Source organism: Oncorhynchus kisutch, linkage group LG2, assembly GCF_002021735.2.
Source record: "Oncorhynchus kisutch isolate 150728-3 linkage group LG2, Okis_V2, whole genome shotgun sequence".
NCBI classification, from domain to species: Eukaryota; Metazoa; Chordata; class Actinopteri; order Salmoniformes; family Salmonidae; genus Oncorhynchus; species Oncorhynchus kisutch.
Genome location: NC_034175.2, coordinates 51,139,645 through 51,155,966, shown reverse-complemented (window position 1 = coordinate 51,155,966; position 16,322 = coordinate 51,139,645). Strand labels below are relative to the sequence as shown.

At 43.2% G+C, this 16,322-nt stretch overlaps 1 protein-coding gene across 3 annotated transcripts in view; it reads right to left on the bottom strand.

Moving 5' to 3' along the window:
* Positions 1–16,322, bottom strand: part of LOC109904482 (semaphorin-5B-like) — a 196,259-nt gene that overhangs the window by 117,444 nt on the left and 62,493 nt on the right. For all 3 annotated transcript variants that reach the window (XM_031797168.1, XM_031797159.1, XM_031797164.1), the window contains exon 3: positions 5,224–5,477. In XM_031797168.1, the coding sequence (XP_031653028.1) occupies positions 5,224–5,422 (199 nt within the window). In that variant the 5' untranslated portion in view covers positions 5,423–5,477. The remainder of the gene's footprint in view (positions 1–5,223; positions 5,478–16,322) is intronic.

The window sequence follows — 16,322 nt, the reverse complement described above, 5'->3', positions numbered from 1 at the left end:
TAGACAGCATGGACCGTGCCCAACTCAGGTAAAAGGCCAAGTGGGTGTGTCACAGCCTGAAGTATTCAGATGCTTCCTGCCAGATGATCTTCCATTCCTCTCTCTCTACTCTCGCTCTCTCTCTCGTGTGTGAGTGCTACTATGCCTCAGTGAAGCACATCCCTCCTCCAGAGTGAGCAGTGATAATGGAGGCCGGGGCCAGTCCAGAGAGGGCTGGGACGAGGCTGGGCTGTGCTGGACACACATACACTACGCTAGGGTATGGATGGACACACTCAGAACCAGGGGGGTAATCGGCATGTCAAGCAGCCAGCCAGGCAGAAATTTTAAAGGAGGTGTCTTTTCCGAAAACATCCAGGACAGCTAGAAATTTGGCAAAGGGGTCTGGTGAGGAGCATTACACCTGTTTCTTTGAAAAGGTGGGAGAGGGTGTGTGTTTGAGGACAAGAGTGAGGCTCACAGAGCAGGTACCGCTATGACTCATTTTCTGCGACAAAGAGAGACAACGAGAGAGAAAGAGAGAGAGAGAATACCGCTCCCTTTAACTCAACTGAAGTGCCAATAAAGTCCAACTCTTTCCCCTCCATCCATTATTTTCCTCCTTCCCCAGGCTCTGAGTGAGATAGCCAATCAGAAGTGACCATGAAGCCCCAGCAGCATCCCCACTAGCAGCCTGCTAACAACAGTCTGAGGAGAACTGAAGTGTTGGAGGACCATTCAACACAATGACTGATGGATCCATCACAGGACCAGTCAAATCACACACTGGGGGCTCAAACTTTCACACCTCCCTTTTCTATCCGTTATCACAGCACAGAGAATTTTTACCATCTCTCTCTTCCTCTTGCTCTCTCTTGCACTCTTTCACTCTCTCTCTTTCTCAAGATCTCAAGAGGCCCTTCGGACAGTGACACGGCTTAAACGACAGCGTCATTATCCAGACAAGAACAGATAGCGAGACAATCCTGCCGGAGAAGACTAAACAATCCACTGCCTATTACAGCAGCTTCGGGTTGAGAGATGAGGAGAGGAGGGGAAAGAGGAGAGAAGGAGAGGAAGGGAAAGAGGAGAGAAGAGGAGGTAGGCAGAGATGGAGGCGAGGGAGAAAAGAGGAGAGGAAAGAGAAGAGAAGAAGATGGTTCTGCAACTTGTTTCACTGAGTTCACGAAGCAGGTGAACCGGCTTTAAGAGCGACAATTCTGAGAGGAAAATGTGCAATTTTCAACTAAAATGCCTCTTCTTCCTCTTCCCTATTCACACACAACCCCAGTGGAATCAACATGACAGCAGGCTGAAAATACAGACAACTCTGCCCCCCCCCCTCCCCACACCTCCAAATCAATGGCCAAGTTGCTCTGAATTGTACAGCATGCTTGGTGGGGTTCACTGTTCAAGTCAACTGTTCTCTGGTATGGACCCATAGCAGTAAAATGCATCTAGGTGCCTGGCATTATCATGGTTACCTCCTTGTTATAGGTGCTATTTTCTCTGTGGGTGGTGAAATGGTCAGGATGGATGACAGGGTAAAGCTGTACTAATGGGCTGATTCAATCCTTTCTGAGTTTGAGGATGGTGTACTGCGTGTTCAGACAAACTAGGTCTGTGTCTGAAATGGCAACCTATTCCCTATTTAGTGCAATACTTTTGACCAGACACTAGGATGGTCAGGGCCTCAACAGGACAGCCTATTCCCAGATCTCTTTGCAGGTTGACGACGTGTGTTGGGATGAGTCTTGTCCTGGAGGCAGAACTGTGCTATTTCCACTAGATGTGCCAGCTGTAAAGTCATAATTGGCTACATTGTAAAAATTGAAAACAAACATTAGCTTTTTGGTCTTAATTTAAGGTTAGGGTTAGGAATTAGTGAAAACAGTTGGCTACGGTTATGGTTTGGTTTAAAATCAGAAATTATGACTTTGTGGCTGTGCCAGCTAGTGACCACTCTGCAGAGCTGCCTCCAGAACAAGATTAATGATAAAAGCAATAACCTACGATCTGTTTGTGCTGTATAGCCAACTCATATGGTCGTGGAATGACAATGACCATAGAAGTTAGCAAGACAGCACAATCTGATCTGATACCAGGCTATCACTGGGAGGCTCAGAGGAGAGATTAGGCTACTTGGCGTCTCCAGGGTGGAGGAATGGAGGTTCCGTGCCTCAGATCTCTGGATGGAATGTGAGAGGAGATGATTCTGAGGTGATACTCTGGCACCACCTCTTACCGTGCTAGATTATCTCTCCTACGGGCCTCATTTGATGGATAGATGTGAGATGTGATACTGGCCACTGGGACAGAGGTGACAAAGAGGATGATAATGACAGAGAGCCTTTTACAGTTTCTCTCTCCAACACCTTGAGTATGATAATGGTCACGTTTATCAACAACAACTGGGACAAACTCAGTGACCTGTCCAGTCCTTCAACAGCAATAGAGCACGGTGACTGTTACCTTTACTCTAAGTTATACAGTCAGGGGCCTCACTGCCAGTCAGGGGACTTTTTTCGGCATGAGATCCGTTTCGGCTTTAAGCCTTTTCAAAGAAGAGGGGCCTCCACGGTATGGCGGTTAACACACTGCCACCAGAAACATCTTAAGAGGATGGGGAAGGGGCCCCTAAATGAGGATGGAACACCATGCTCCAGTGAAGTGCACCAGCTTCAGAGGCTAGAAAGGCCAAGAAGATGCCCCTGATCCTGATCCCTTCTCCCTGCTCAGACACACACACACACACACACACACACACCCCAGCCAGATTAAAAGGGCCCCCATCCCGTGTGCAACCCACCCCACCCCTCCACAAGGTGACTTGGCTCAGTGACCGCTCCACCACCCTGCAATAAAACGTTCATCAATCACTGGGACTAATCTCAGGTTCAGCCTGACACCTTCATTGTTCCGCCATTTCTATAGCTGCTCCCCCCACATAAAGGGTTATACTGCCACCTATGCAACGCAAATGGGCCGTCTGCTCTCCATCTGTGAGAGTTATCCTAAAGTGGGTGAAGTATGCCTTTGATGTGCAGTAGGCAGCACTGACATCAGTCTAAGGATTATCTGGTAGCTGTAAGCACACTAAAGGTAGGTAGGTATGAATGGAGCTGAGTGAAAGGATATTTTTGATCCAGGTAACTTACCATTAGAGATACTGAATAGGTCTTGAGAATGGCCTTGTGCTGAAACGGTGACATTGAATAGTCTTAACGATATCCCCTGCTCTTTTCTACTGATTCATTCAAATCTGAATCTGGAAATGGAAAATGGAATCATTTGAAAAAAAATAGTCCTCCTTGGCTTCCAGCCCTCTAACTGGACCCCGGTGAACCTCATGATCACATTAATAAACTGGCCCCTGAAAGAAGACCATTTCAGGTGATAATGCTGCACTGCAATAAAAAGCAGGCTATAGGGGCCCCAGGAAACGTTCATATGACCCATCGATTTTCGAGAGGTTTGGGCATATTTCCAATAATAAGTAAAACCTCTAGTTCTCACTTCACTATTTATTTCCGTCTTTCTTTCCACACACTGAACAGAATTTATTTGACCAATCTATCTATTCATGGCCCTTGGAAAGGTTAACAAAAACACCTTCTCCTGAAATAAACAGCCATTTGAGTGTTATCCTCCCTCCTTCACTCTGCATGTCTAGTTCTCACTATGGAGAACACCTTGTTTCTTAACCCGCTGCATAGATGAACAGAGAGGATAAAGGGGTATCCCTGTACACAATGTTCTCTCTGTCTCTGTTATGTGTGTATGTGCATTTGAGTGTGTGTAAACCAACCAACATGTGGAATTATTGAAGCTGGCTGCCAGAAAGATTGAAATGAAAAGTGTTATCTCCTTGTCTACTGGTATGTTTGTCAAACGGTGCTGGCATCAACATAAAGCATCTCTGTTTCTCTCTGTATAGCAGGGTTCTCCAACAGGGATCACAAGCTATCAGTAGCTCGCAGACCACTTATGAGTAGCTCACCAATCAATTCCCGAAAATATGTGCATTTTTTCATATGTTCCATTGCAAACTGTCTTAAACATAAAGCGCCTGGCTACTATCCAATCAAAGCCACATTGACATTATCCCACCCCTGGCTACCTACTATTGGTTTAAACAGCCAATTAATTTCCAGCAATATTGCCCTTGTCTGTCGATGCTAATGATAGCCGTCTTGTGGGTAGACAGAAATACTTTCCCCAAAAACCTTCGCAATTAAATGTTAACTGTTAAATACAAAATAGGCTTACCTGACAGAACTATATCATGATTATTTGTATCAATTGTGTTGCCATTGTTTTGCAAACTGTCATAACATGTGCTGCAGCAGTAGGCCTAACAGCAGAAACATCGCTAGATTGGCACATTTCCTCTCTTGCTAAATGTGCAATTAAAGGGGAATTACAGCAAAAATTATCTGGATTAATTTGTTTTTTTCCCAGGCCTCAAAAACGGTCTTCTGATGTGATTTAAGCATTGACATCGAACACCCACATCCGTTGTGTCTTTATGAGTAATTTTAATATTAAGAGTAAAAAACTTTTAAAAATCCCAAACCAGGGAAAAACAAACAGAATTTGGGAAAATAGAAAAGATAATTCTATGGGGCTGTCATGACAAAATATTGTTTATTAACCACTATCTTACTAGGCACAGTATATTGACGTAAAACACATCTCTTGTACACCAAAGTGTTTCAGAGGAGAGAAGAGAATAATGTGCCTATTTGAAAGCTATAAAAAAATGCCGCTCTCGATATGTTTAATCTTTTTTAAGTAGCTCTCCTGCAAGAAAAGGTTGGAGACCCCTGCTGTATAGCGTGATATGAGAGATGGCTATAGCGCTTGGCTGTACCAAGGGCTGCTCCTCCCTGTAATCTGTTAGGCTTGTAGTCAGTCTGTTCAGTCATTCTCTTCACTGATTTAATCATAATGGGTGTACAGTTTCACACTGATCCCTTTGGCAAAACATTCTTAGGTCAAACAATTTCATCCAAACTTTGGTTCAAGAAGAGCCTTTAGGTCATGAAACTATGCATTATAGAGGTGAAAGGATTGAGAGTGTTATAAATGGGGGATCTAAGACCAATGTTATGTCGAGTAATAAAATGGGTTTAAGTCTACTGTAAATAATCAAGTTTGCATACATTCGTTAGAGGAAGGGCCTTGTGAATGGCTCTGTCCAATCAGGAGGGTGTGTACAGTGTACAGTATATTAACACTTACCTTGGAAGGTGACCACAGGGTGTTCTCTCCGGGTACACTCCGGCCGGGATAGGTACTGGGGGGCGGGCGTGGGGGCGGGTGGGGAGGGCAGCATGGGTTTCTGGGACAGTGCGATGGGGAGGGGCAGCAGAAGCAGGGGGAGGAGCAACAGGCCAGGCACAGACAGGGGGGCAGCGTTCCGTGGCAACGCTGCTGTCATGGTGATGGGGGCGGAGCCTTTCCTCTAACTGCCAAGGTGGGCCTCTGGGATACAACTGTGAGAAAAGAAGGGAAGAAAGAGAGAGAGTTCGAAGATGTGTTGCAAAGAGTCTGTGGTTGCATGATAACACTTCTGGTTCCTGACACATAAGTACAATCCCGGAGACTGGTGTTTCTTCTGAAACTCGTCAGTCTACTCTTGTTCTGAGTAATGAAGCCTTTTCCATGTGATAAATTACCAAGGAACTGAAGATCTCGTACAACGCTGTGTACTACTCCCTTCACAGAACAGCGCAAACTGGCTCTAACCAGAATAGAAAGAGGAGTGGGAGGCCCCACTAGACATTAGAGTGTCTAGTTTGAGAAACAGACGCCTCACAAGTCCTCAACTGGCAGCTTCATTAAATAGTACCCACAAAACACCAGTCTCAATGTCAACTAGGCAGAGTTCCTCTGTCCAGTGTCTGTGTTCTTTTGCCCATCTTAATCTTTTCTTTTTATTGGCCAGTCTGAGATAAGGCTTTTTCTTTGAAACTCCGCAACTTTTCTTTGCAGCTTGTATTAGCTAACACAACGTGTCATTGGAACACAGGAGTGATGGTTGCTGATAATGGACCTCTGTACGCCTATGTTGATATTCCTAAAAAAATCGTTTCCAACTACAATAGTCATTTACAACATTAACAGTGTCTACACTGTATTTCTGATCAATTTGATGTTATTTTAATGGACAAAAAATGTGCTTTTCTTTCAAAAACAAGGACATTACTAAGTGACCCCAAACCTTTGAACGGTGGTGTATAAGAATATGAAACAAGGTGAAAAACAAAGAGACAGGTGAGAGAGTGAGGAGAGAAAATTGCAAACAGAGACACTTAAACACTGAGGAGCCATGTCTGTGAAGTACCTAACCCCTGACCTCACCATAATCGTTCAAAATACGCATTAAACCTCAGAAGTTAATTTAACGGCTGATTAAAATCAGAAAATTGAATGAAAGGGTCGTGGATTGTTCAATGGGGTGCAAGTTACCATGAGTTAATGTACCAGAACACTGTGAGCTTCAAATCTATGGCTCATAGAAATGAGCTTAACACAAGAAAAACACTCTGTTCAGCTATTCTCTAGAGAGATCCCTATACTGAAAACATTGTTCTAAACTAACTGTTTTGAGTAGATAAAGCACATGAAGAGCTGAAATATCTTAGCCATCATTTCATCCCAACACCTCTCACAGTACTTAAGTTGCCTAGGTATTGCTGCAATCTCAGTTCACATGAGCTCTCATTCTTAAAATGTAATTTATTTAAGATAAAAGCATTAATGTTTTGACCTACTGGCCGAATGTTTTAACTTGAAGAGTGATAGTTGCGCCTTTTTGCCTTCACGTAAACTTTACATTTGGCTGCACTTCGCTGGCTCCAGGTCGGGTTAAGTTAGTCTTTTCCTTCAGCCACACAGTAAAAAACTAAAAAGTCGATTCAGCGTACAATTGTAAGGTAACCCGCTGCAATAGGATTGTGAATTTGCTGAACAACATTTTCAGACATAAACATTTTGTTGTGAGTTTGCTCAACAACATTATTGTACGTCGAATCAAGATATATATTTTTTCCAGTGCATTTCAGTTCAGCCACTCCAGAATAAACTGTGTTAAGCAGCTTTGAACAGTACCACACAATTCTCCACTTCCTCCTCCGTAGTAAATGTAATTTCCTGCAGACATAATATACAAGGGAATACAGCCTGGCTGAAACCTGTAGTCCATCATCACCCACCCTTGAGCCTTCTTACAATGTTACCATTGTGGCACATAATACCAGTAAAGTAGATGAATAACTTACTTCCTGCTCTCACATTCACAGGTTTAGGTCTCCTTGTAATAGTATTCCTTTAAATGGACCGATCAATAACACATTACTAGGTTGGTTGAGTTTAAAATCAACCTTATTGCCCACAATCCATTAACCCACTCCCTCTCACTACAGCTGGTAACTAATTAGGCAAATGCACATGAGCTGCTGGGGTGTTTGTCATTACAATACAGTAACAGTCAACACAACAGGCTCAGGGTAGATGCCAAGGAACACAGAAGTGCCACTAGACATACATCGAAAAGCCCTAAGCATACAGCATTCTGTGCGTTTTCACGGAAAACAGTTTCAAGAAGGGATGGGTTACTTGGTGCAATATTCCTCATGTCAACTCTAGCTAGAATATCATTTGCGGTGAAAAGTATGCAGTGAATCTGCGAGAAAGGAAAACACTACTGTTAGATACACTGCTATGTAAAGTATATTCAAACTTAAAGGTAGTCCCTACACTAAAATAGAACTGGTGTTAATTAAAATAGTGCTTGGCTGGTGTAGAGAGAGAAGACCAGGAGGGCCAGCAGCAGCTCTACCACCCAGAGAGCAGTGCTGGTCTTGGCACAAACACAGTCAACTAGACCCATGGGTAAACGCTAACAGCAGGTGGAGGTGTGAGTGGGTAGACTAGGCTCCACTGGCACTTTGGGTGGACAGATGTGGTTTCATCAGTCTACATACACACATCATCAAATCACACACAAGTACGCACACACTCACACACACATGTCTATCTCACAAAACTGGAGAATTAAAGCCTTGAACAGCTGGTCACAGTCCCCTCTGAGTCACAGCAAGCAGGCAGACCTGGCACCAAGCGTGTGTGTGCCTGGGTGAGTGTGTCCACCACTGCTCCTTTAGCAAGGACAATCAAAGAGGCCCACTACACTCTAAGAAAAAAAGGTTCCAGAAGGGTTCTTCGGCTGTCCCCATAGGGAAACGAACCCTTTTGGGTTCCATGTAGAACCCTCTGTGAAAAAACAATTATACCTGGAACCAAATAGGTTCTACCTGGAACCAAACATTGTTCTTCCAAGGGTTCTCTTATGGGGACAGCCCCAAAAAACATTTAGGTTCTAGATAACACCTTTGTCTAAGAGTGTAGGACAGACCCTCTCTGTTGTTCTCCTGCTTGAACACTACTTGCCAAATTGAAACCAAGGCGGTTGATTCTCTGTGACACAGGTACTTCGGTCAGTTTTGTCAGCTGTCTATCCAACACTTTTACATCCCACTTGTGAATCCAAGCCTTCGCCACCACAGCTACACTTGTCTTTGACACACACACACACACACACACACACACACACACACACACACACACACACACACACACACACACACACACACACACACACACACACACACACACACAAACACACAAACACATAACAGACTGCCTGGCTGGGAGAAGGAGTCAGTCAGTAAATTATCCATGGACTGTGGACAGTGTGCTCATGGCTTAGAGGGGAACTTCCAGGGGTTTTGACTAATGAATGCCCAGACACGTCCCCTGTCAATAGCCCTCTGACAATCGAGCAGAGTGACTACTGTTGGAAGCAGGAGGTACAATCCCTGAGATACACACATATGCACACACACATGCACGCACGCACACACACACACACACACACACACACACACACACACACACACACACACACACACACACACACACACACACACACACACACACACACACACACACACACACACACACACACACACACACACACACACACACACACACACAGGAGGTGGGAGGTCCAGTCATTGAGATTGCTCTGATTTCATATTGTCTCTCAGCTCACTCACTGACATTGGATGCCATCCTGTAGCTATGGTAACAGTGAATATATTGAACAAGGTCTGAAGTAGATGGGGCCAGGTAGAGTAGAGTGTTTGCACTGAGCCCACAGCGTGTGTCAAGACACATCAGAGAAAACGTTCTGAAGAGAGAAAGAGCAGCCCAGAGATTGATGATGTATTGTAGGCCATGAAAATACCCTCATAGGAAAAGCATCAAAAGCGAGGGAGGTACATCTTCTAGAACAAAATGCTAAATATGTTTTCCCTACCCACTAAGTGATACCCACATACTGCGTATCTAAAAGCAAGGTTAGAGAGAGTAAAGTCTGATTAATGCCATGAAATGTAAATAGTTGTGTAGCTTGGATGGTGCAATATCAGGCAAAGTGCCCTGGAGACAGAATAATAGCCTATGAGTACAGACACTTTATAGCTTGTCTTCTTACCCTTGTTCATATTCTCTTTCTCTGCTGTGTGGGGGTTGGGGTGGGGTGCATCTTTGGGGTGGGGTGCACCCCCCGCCCCCCCAGTCTTTCAGACCTTTTAAACGCAACAGCCTCACTCAAAATGTTGCCTTTTCACTCAAACAAAAGCAACAAACAGGAAGGGAGAGGCGGAGCAGACGAATGGAGGCCATAAAACTCCTTCAAAACACTCTTGTCTTTTAATAATATCAGAGGGCTTTTATCCCATTCCACAAGGCCGCTGGGCCAGCAGGTGTGTCAGACAGTTTCTCTCTCCCTACCAGCCATAAAGGTTTAGGATGAATCACTGGCTCTCCTCTCCGGCTCCACTCTTCGCCATACCGGAGACGGATGATTTAGGGCCCTGAGCGCCCATGCCTGCACCTTCCCTCATCCGGATGGTGATGGGTCTACTCTCTACCCTGTTGCCCAGGGGACTGCTTCTAATTACAACTCAATAGAAAGTCCTTCAACCAAATCTCATCTGAATCAATTAGGACACTGATTAAATTGCTTCCAGCCCATTGAGAAGACAATGGTTGTGTCCCAAATGGCACCCTATTTCCTATGCAGTGCACTACTTTTGATGAAAAATAGGGAATAGGGTGCCATTTGGGATGCATACAATCACTGGTGCTGTTCATAAAAAACAAGGTAGGCTACCTACCCCATATCAGAGAAATAAAGTGTTTCACTGCGAATGAACGGATGTAGCTATTGATGTTTACGCTTCAAGAAAATAACAAGAAAAAAACTAATCAAAATTAAATTGGTAATTTCCTTTGGGAAAGTCTCCATGGAGGACTGGTTCCACTCCAATGGGTTCTTTGATGCATTTGATCTTAAGCTATGTTGAGTGGATGTGATTGTTAAGCATCTTATATCAGGATGTACAGTATTATTGAGGCCCCATGAGCAGTAAGTGTATGAAAAATGTGCTGTTCTCACTAAGCCTTCTGTTGCGCACACATGTACACACACACACACACACACAAAAACATACACGCACACACAACCACAAGCTCACACAAACACGCTAACCTCGACATTAGCTTTAGTACCAGTGGAATACCAACACCAGCTCATCAGATCAGAAGATGCTCCCAGGTATCTGATTTGTGGCAGAAGAAATACAGCACTTGTTTCTCAATTAAACCTACATCATATCACGTTTCTCAATTAAACCTACATCATATCACATTTCTCAATTCAACCTATATAATATCACGTTTCTCAATTATACCTACATAATATCACGTTTCTCAATTCAACCTATATATTATCACGTTTCTCAATTCAACCTACATAATATCACGTTTCTCAATTCAACCTATATATTATCACGTTTCTCAATTCAACCTACATAATATCACGTTTCTCAATTCAACCTATATAATATCACGTTTCTCAATTCAACCAATATAATATCACGTTTCTCAATTCAACCTATATAATATCACGTTTCTCAATTCAACCTACACTACCGTTCAAAAGTTTGGGGTCACTTAGAAATGTCCTTATTTGTTAAAGAAAAGCACATTTTTGGTCCATTAAAATGACATCAAATTGATCAGAAATACAGTGTAGACATTGTTAGTGTTGTAAATGACTATTGTAACTGGAAATGGCAGATATTTTAGGAATATCGACATAGGCATACAGAGGCACATTATCAGCTACCATCACTCCTGTGTTCCAATGGCATGTTGTGTTAGCTAATCCAAGTATATCATTTTAAAATGATTGATCATCATTAGAAAACATTTTTGCAATTATGTTAGCACAGCTGAAAACTGTTCTAATTAAAGAATCAATAAAACTGGCCTTCTTTAGACTAATTAAATAGTACCCGCAAAACACCAGTCTCAATGTCAACAGTGAAGAGGCGACTCTGGAATGCTGGCCTTCTTGGCAGAGTTCCTCTGTCCTACGTCTGTGTTCTTTAGCCCATCTTAATCTTTTCTTGTTATTGGCCAGTCTGAGATATGGCTTTTTCTTTGCAACTCTGCCTAGAAGGCCAGCATACCGGTGTCGCCTCTTCACTGTTGACGTTGAGACTGGTGTTTTGCGGGTGCTATTTAATGAAGCTGCCAGTTGAGGACTTGTGAGGCGTCTGTTTCTCAAACTAGACACTCTAATGTACTTGTCCTCTTGCTCAGTTGTGCCCCTGGGGCCTCCCACTCCTCTTTCTATTCTGGTTAGAGCCAGTTTATGCTGTTCTGTGAAGGGAGTAGTACACAGCTCTGTACAAGATCTTCAATTCCTTGGCAATTTCTCGCATGGAATAGCCTTCATTTCTCAGAACAAAAATTTTCAGAAGAAAGGTCTTTGTTTCTGGCCATTTTGAGCCTGTAATCGAACCCACAAATGCTCCAGACACTCAACTAGAAGGCCAGTTTTATTGCTTCTTTAATCAGAACAACAGTCTCAGCTGTGCTAACGTAATTGCAAAAGGGTTTTTAATGATCAATTAGCCTTTTAAAATGATAACTTGGATTAGCTAACACGACGTGCCATTGGAACACAGGAGTGATGGTAGCTGAGAATGGGCCTCTGTACGCCTATGTAGACATTCCATAAAGAAATCTGCCGTCTCCAGCTACAATAGTAATTTACAACATTAACAATGTCTACACTGTATTCCTCATCAATTTGATGTTATTTTATCTTCTTCAGGATTGGTGGGTCCCCTGCAGGACGGTTGAGCTAACGTAGGCTAATGTGATTAACATGAGGTTGTAAGTAACAAGAACGTTTCCCAGGACATAGACATATCTGATGTTGGCAGAAAGCTTAAATTCTTGTTAATCTAACTGCACTGTCCAATTTACAGTAGCTGTTACAGTGAAAGAATACCATGCTATTGTTTGAGGAGAGTGCACAGATTTGAACATGAAATATTAATAAACAAATTAGGCACATTTGGGCAGTCTTAATACAACATTTTTAACAGAAATGCAATGGTTCCTTGGATCAGTCTTAAACTTTGAACATACACTGCTGCCATCTCGTGGCCAATATCTAAATTGCACCTGGGCTGGAATAATACATTATGGCTTTTATCTTGCAAAGATGATGATACAAAAAATACAAAAGAAACGTTTTTTTATTTTTTTATTACCAAATCTAATGTGTTAGATTCTCCCACATTCCTTTCACATTTCCACAAACTTCAAAGTATTTATTTTCAAATAGTACCAAGGAAATGCATATCCTTGCTTCAGGGCCTGAGCTACAGGCAGTTAGATTTGGGTATGAACAATTGAATTGAAAAAAAAGGGCCAATGCTTCTGCTTTTCTTTCATGTGCTTTTCTTTCAAAAGCAAGGACATTTCTAAGTGGCCCTAAACTTTTGAATGGTAGTGTACCTAATTTCCACATTTCTCAAATAAATCTACATAATATCCATGTTTCTCAATTAAAACCATTTGATTACCCACATAATCAAATGTTTTTTTAGGAAATAAAATTAGGTGCTGCACACTTAATTTCCCACTTGTCATGTTTATTGTTCCCTTAAGGAAATAACTAAGGTAAGCAAACACACACAGCAAGAGCGCAAAGCATGCCAACCTACTGTATAGCCCCAAGAGAAATCTAGGAAGTAAGAAGACATATCTACAGCCTACTAACTATTACCACACTATAGCATCTGAAAACATTCACCAATTATAAGTTCAACTCACACGGTCTTTTACCACCTAACTCATAAATAACTAGTAGGCATGAGGCACCACACTCCCCCTCCACACACACGAACAAACATACTGCTACCATATTCTCATCCCTATTCAGCCTCCCCCTGTCTCCTCCCTCCTCCCCCTTTCTCCCCAAGGGGTTTGGTCCCGTCGGCAGTTACATTGACCATGTCTAATTCTACTCAATAGCTGAACCTCACCAATCTTTTTAATGCCTGCTCTGAGATGGCCTATAGGGGTCTGGGCAATGGGCGATGGGAGGGGGACAATGAGGCCCGTTAAGAGCCAAAGAGGAGGGGAGCAGGCGGGGGGTAATATGTAGGCTACACACTTGGGGAAGACCATAGGAATGTGGGACAAGATGAGGAAGGGCTGATAGAAAAGGACCTTTTTGGTAAAAGGGTGATGGGAGGGTAGTAGAAATCTCTTATTGAGTCGCCGTGCTCACGCTTGAGCAGGTCCGTTAAAACAGAAGAAATGGCTTTCCCAAGGAATGTGCTTGAATGACATCTGACCTCGGAGTCTCGGACACAGAAAAGAGCATTGGGACTGAACATAGGAATAAACATTCTATTTTTAATTCTATGGGAGTGACGGCATTGACAGGACGTGATGGGGTTGAATCAAATAATATGGAATGTCATTTATTTGACTGTGATCTATCCAGGCACAAAGCCCCAGACAACAACATAATATGATTGTGTGTCTGTCTGCACATTGCATTCTCCAGAGTGGAAACAGTCCACAGAGTACAAAGTGCATATCTTCGTCTTTGTGTAGTGCTACAGAATGCGTGTCTGTGGGCTGTGTCTTTTTGGGAAGTGAGTACTCATACACAGCAGCTAGTAGAATCTTAGGGAGGGCAATCATCACTTGCTGTCTGTCTACATCAGTGAAAGCACCCAGTGGCCTTGCTGCCAATCTGAAAATCCAAGTGTTGAAGAGCCTATTACACTCTTACAGTTTCCCCAGACTGGTGTGGTTACGTATTCTAGCACTGCTTCAGAGTCTGTCTGCATCCCAAATGAAACCCTATTTCTTATAGTGCACTAATTTTGACCAGGGACCTATGCCTATGGGCCCTGGTCAAAAGTAGTGCACTATATAGGGAATATGGTGCCATTTGGGACACAGTCTTTGAGTGAGAACAACTTGCATTGCACCACTCAGACTCCAACACACAGACTCCAGAAGAAAAGTCCTGATTGTAATCGCAGATTGCACCCCTTAACGTTGCATTGCACCACTCAGACTCCAACACACAGACTCCAGAAGAAAAGTCCTGATTGTAATCGCAGATTGCACCCCTTAACGTTGCCTTATTTATATTGTAACAAAACAACTTGTTACAGCACATCCAGGGTTTTATTATGGTGCGTGAAGCACAGTTCAAAGAGTCAAAATAGGCTCCAACAATGAAGAAATTCAATTTTGCTTGAGGAGAGAGGGCCACTTATTGAGCTGTTCTTAACGTCCAATCACACTGCCCTCCAATCACACTGCCTTCTAATCACACTGCCCTCCAATAACACTGCCCTCCAATCACACTTCCCTCCAATCACACTGTCCTCCAATCACACTGCGCTCCAATCACACTGTCCGCCAATCACACTGCCCTCCAATCACACTGCCCTCCAATCACACTGCGCTGTGAGCAGCTAAATGGATTTGATATGGCATGTCATGTAGTGATAATTTGAGAACCGTTTGTATCATCAGACTCCAGATAGTAATGCTGTGTCTAGTCTAGAGTGATGTATGGTTGGTCAGAAGGAGGGAAAGGGTATCTGGGAGGGAAAGGGGAGGGAAAGGGTATCTCCCAATCTTTGGGCCTGTCAGTGTGCCCCACACACACGCAGAGACGCATACACCCAGACACATACACCCAGACACACAACCACAGAGCTCTCCACCCCATTCTGATCTGTAATAACACGCAGTGTCTGTCCTTCAAAATATCTATTATTGACATTAGTTGGCAGACAGTCTCACATTCTCATATTCACAGTCTCATATTCCCTACACAGTGCATTACTTTTGACCAGGGCCATTTGGGTGTCATTTGGGACACAGCGAGAAGCCACATCAAGTGCATATCTCAACCTGATACCTCTTCATTGTGCACAGTCTATGAGCCTTCACTGAGAAATTTTTTACCCTGGGGCTTATTTTGATTTGTTTGGGAGGTTTTGCAGGTAGTGTTTTAAACAAACGGTTAAAACCTTCAAAATGAAATAGTTAAACAAGAGGTTATGCTGTACAGGAGATACTGCTGCTAGATACTCTAATTATTATTATTTTTTAAATACCTTGTTGGAACTTGGAATTGGAAAAGACCCGCTCCTTAACTCAGTCCACTGAGAATCACTGAGCCAATCCTTTGATGTGTTCCATATTAACCTCTCACAGTATGAGTCAACATACCATTTCCAAATCTCTAAGCTCCAATGCAAAGCCTGTAGTATAGAGCATTGTCTTGCATTTGACTTGTCCCCATCGCGTTTGATTACTTCCAAAATTCACCCCATTCTGAGAAAAAAATTGAAAATAGGCTGTGCTACTCTACTTCTATAAAAAAAATATTAATGGTATCAAAATAAATTGTGTCATCAATTATTCTGAATAGGCTTCCATCTAGGTCTCTCTCAGTGGTCAGTTTCTTCCCTAGGAAACACAAAGAGTACAAGTAACCAGGGGTGACGACCTCTGATTGTCCATCCCACAAAACCCAGGTTGTTAACAGGGTTGGAGAGGTCAACACCTTTCTCTCTTTTGTTCGATTTCTTGCTAGATCGCTTTCTCTCTCTCTCTCTCTCTCTCTCTCTCTCTCTCTCTCTCTCTCTCTCTCTCTCTCTCTTCTCTCTCTCTCTCTCTCTCTCTCTCTCTCTCTCTCTCTCTCTCTCTCTCTCTCTCTCTCTCTCTCTCTCTCTCTCTCTCTCTCTCTCTCTCTCTCTCTCTCTCTCTCTCGATTATTTTAGACTCAATGTTCTTTCGGAAAGATAGGTGTGTGTGTGTTTCTGTGTCAGTAATAGTCAGTGTATAATTGTGTGTGTGTCTGCAAG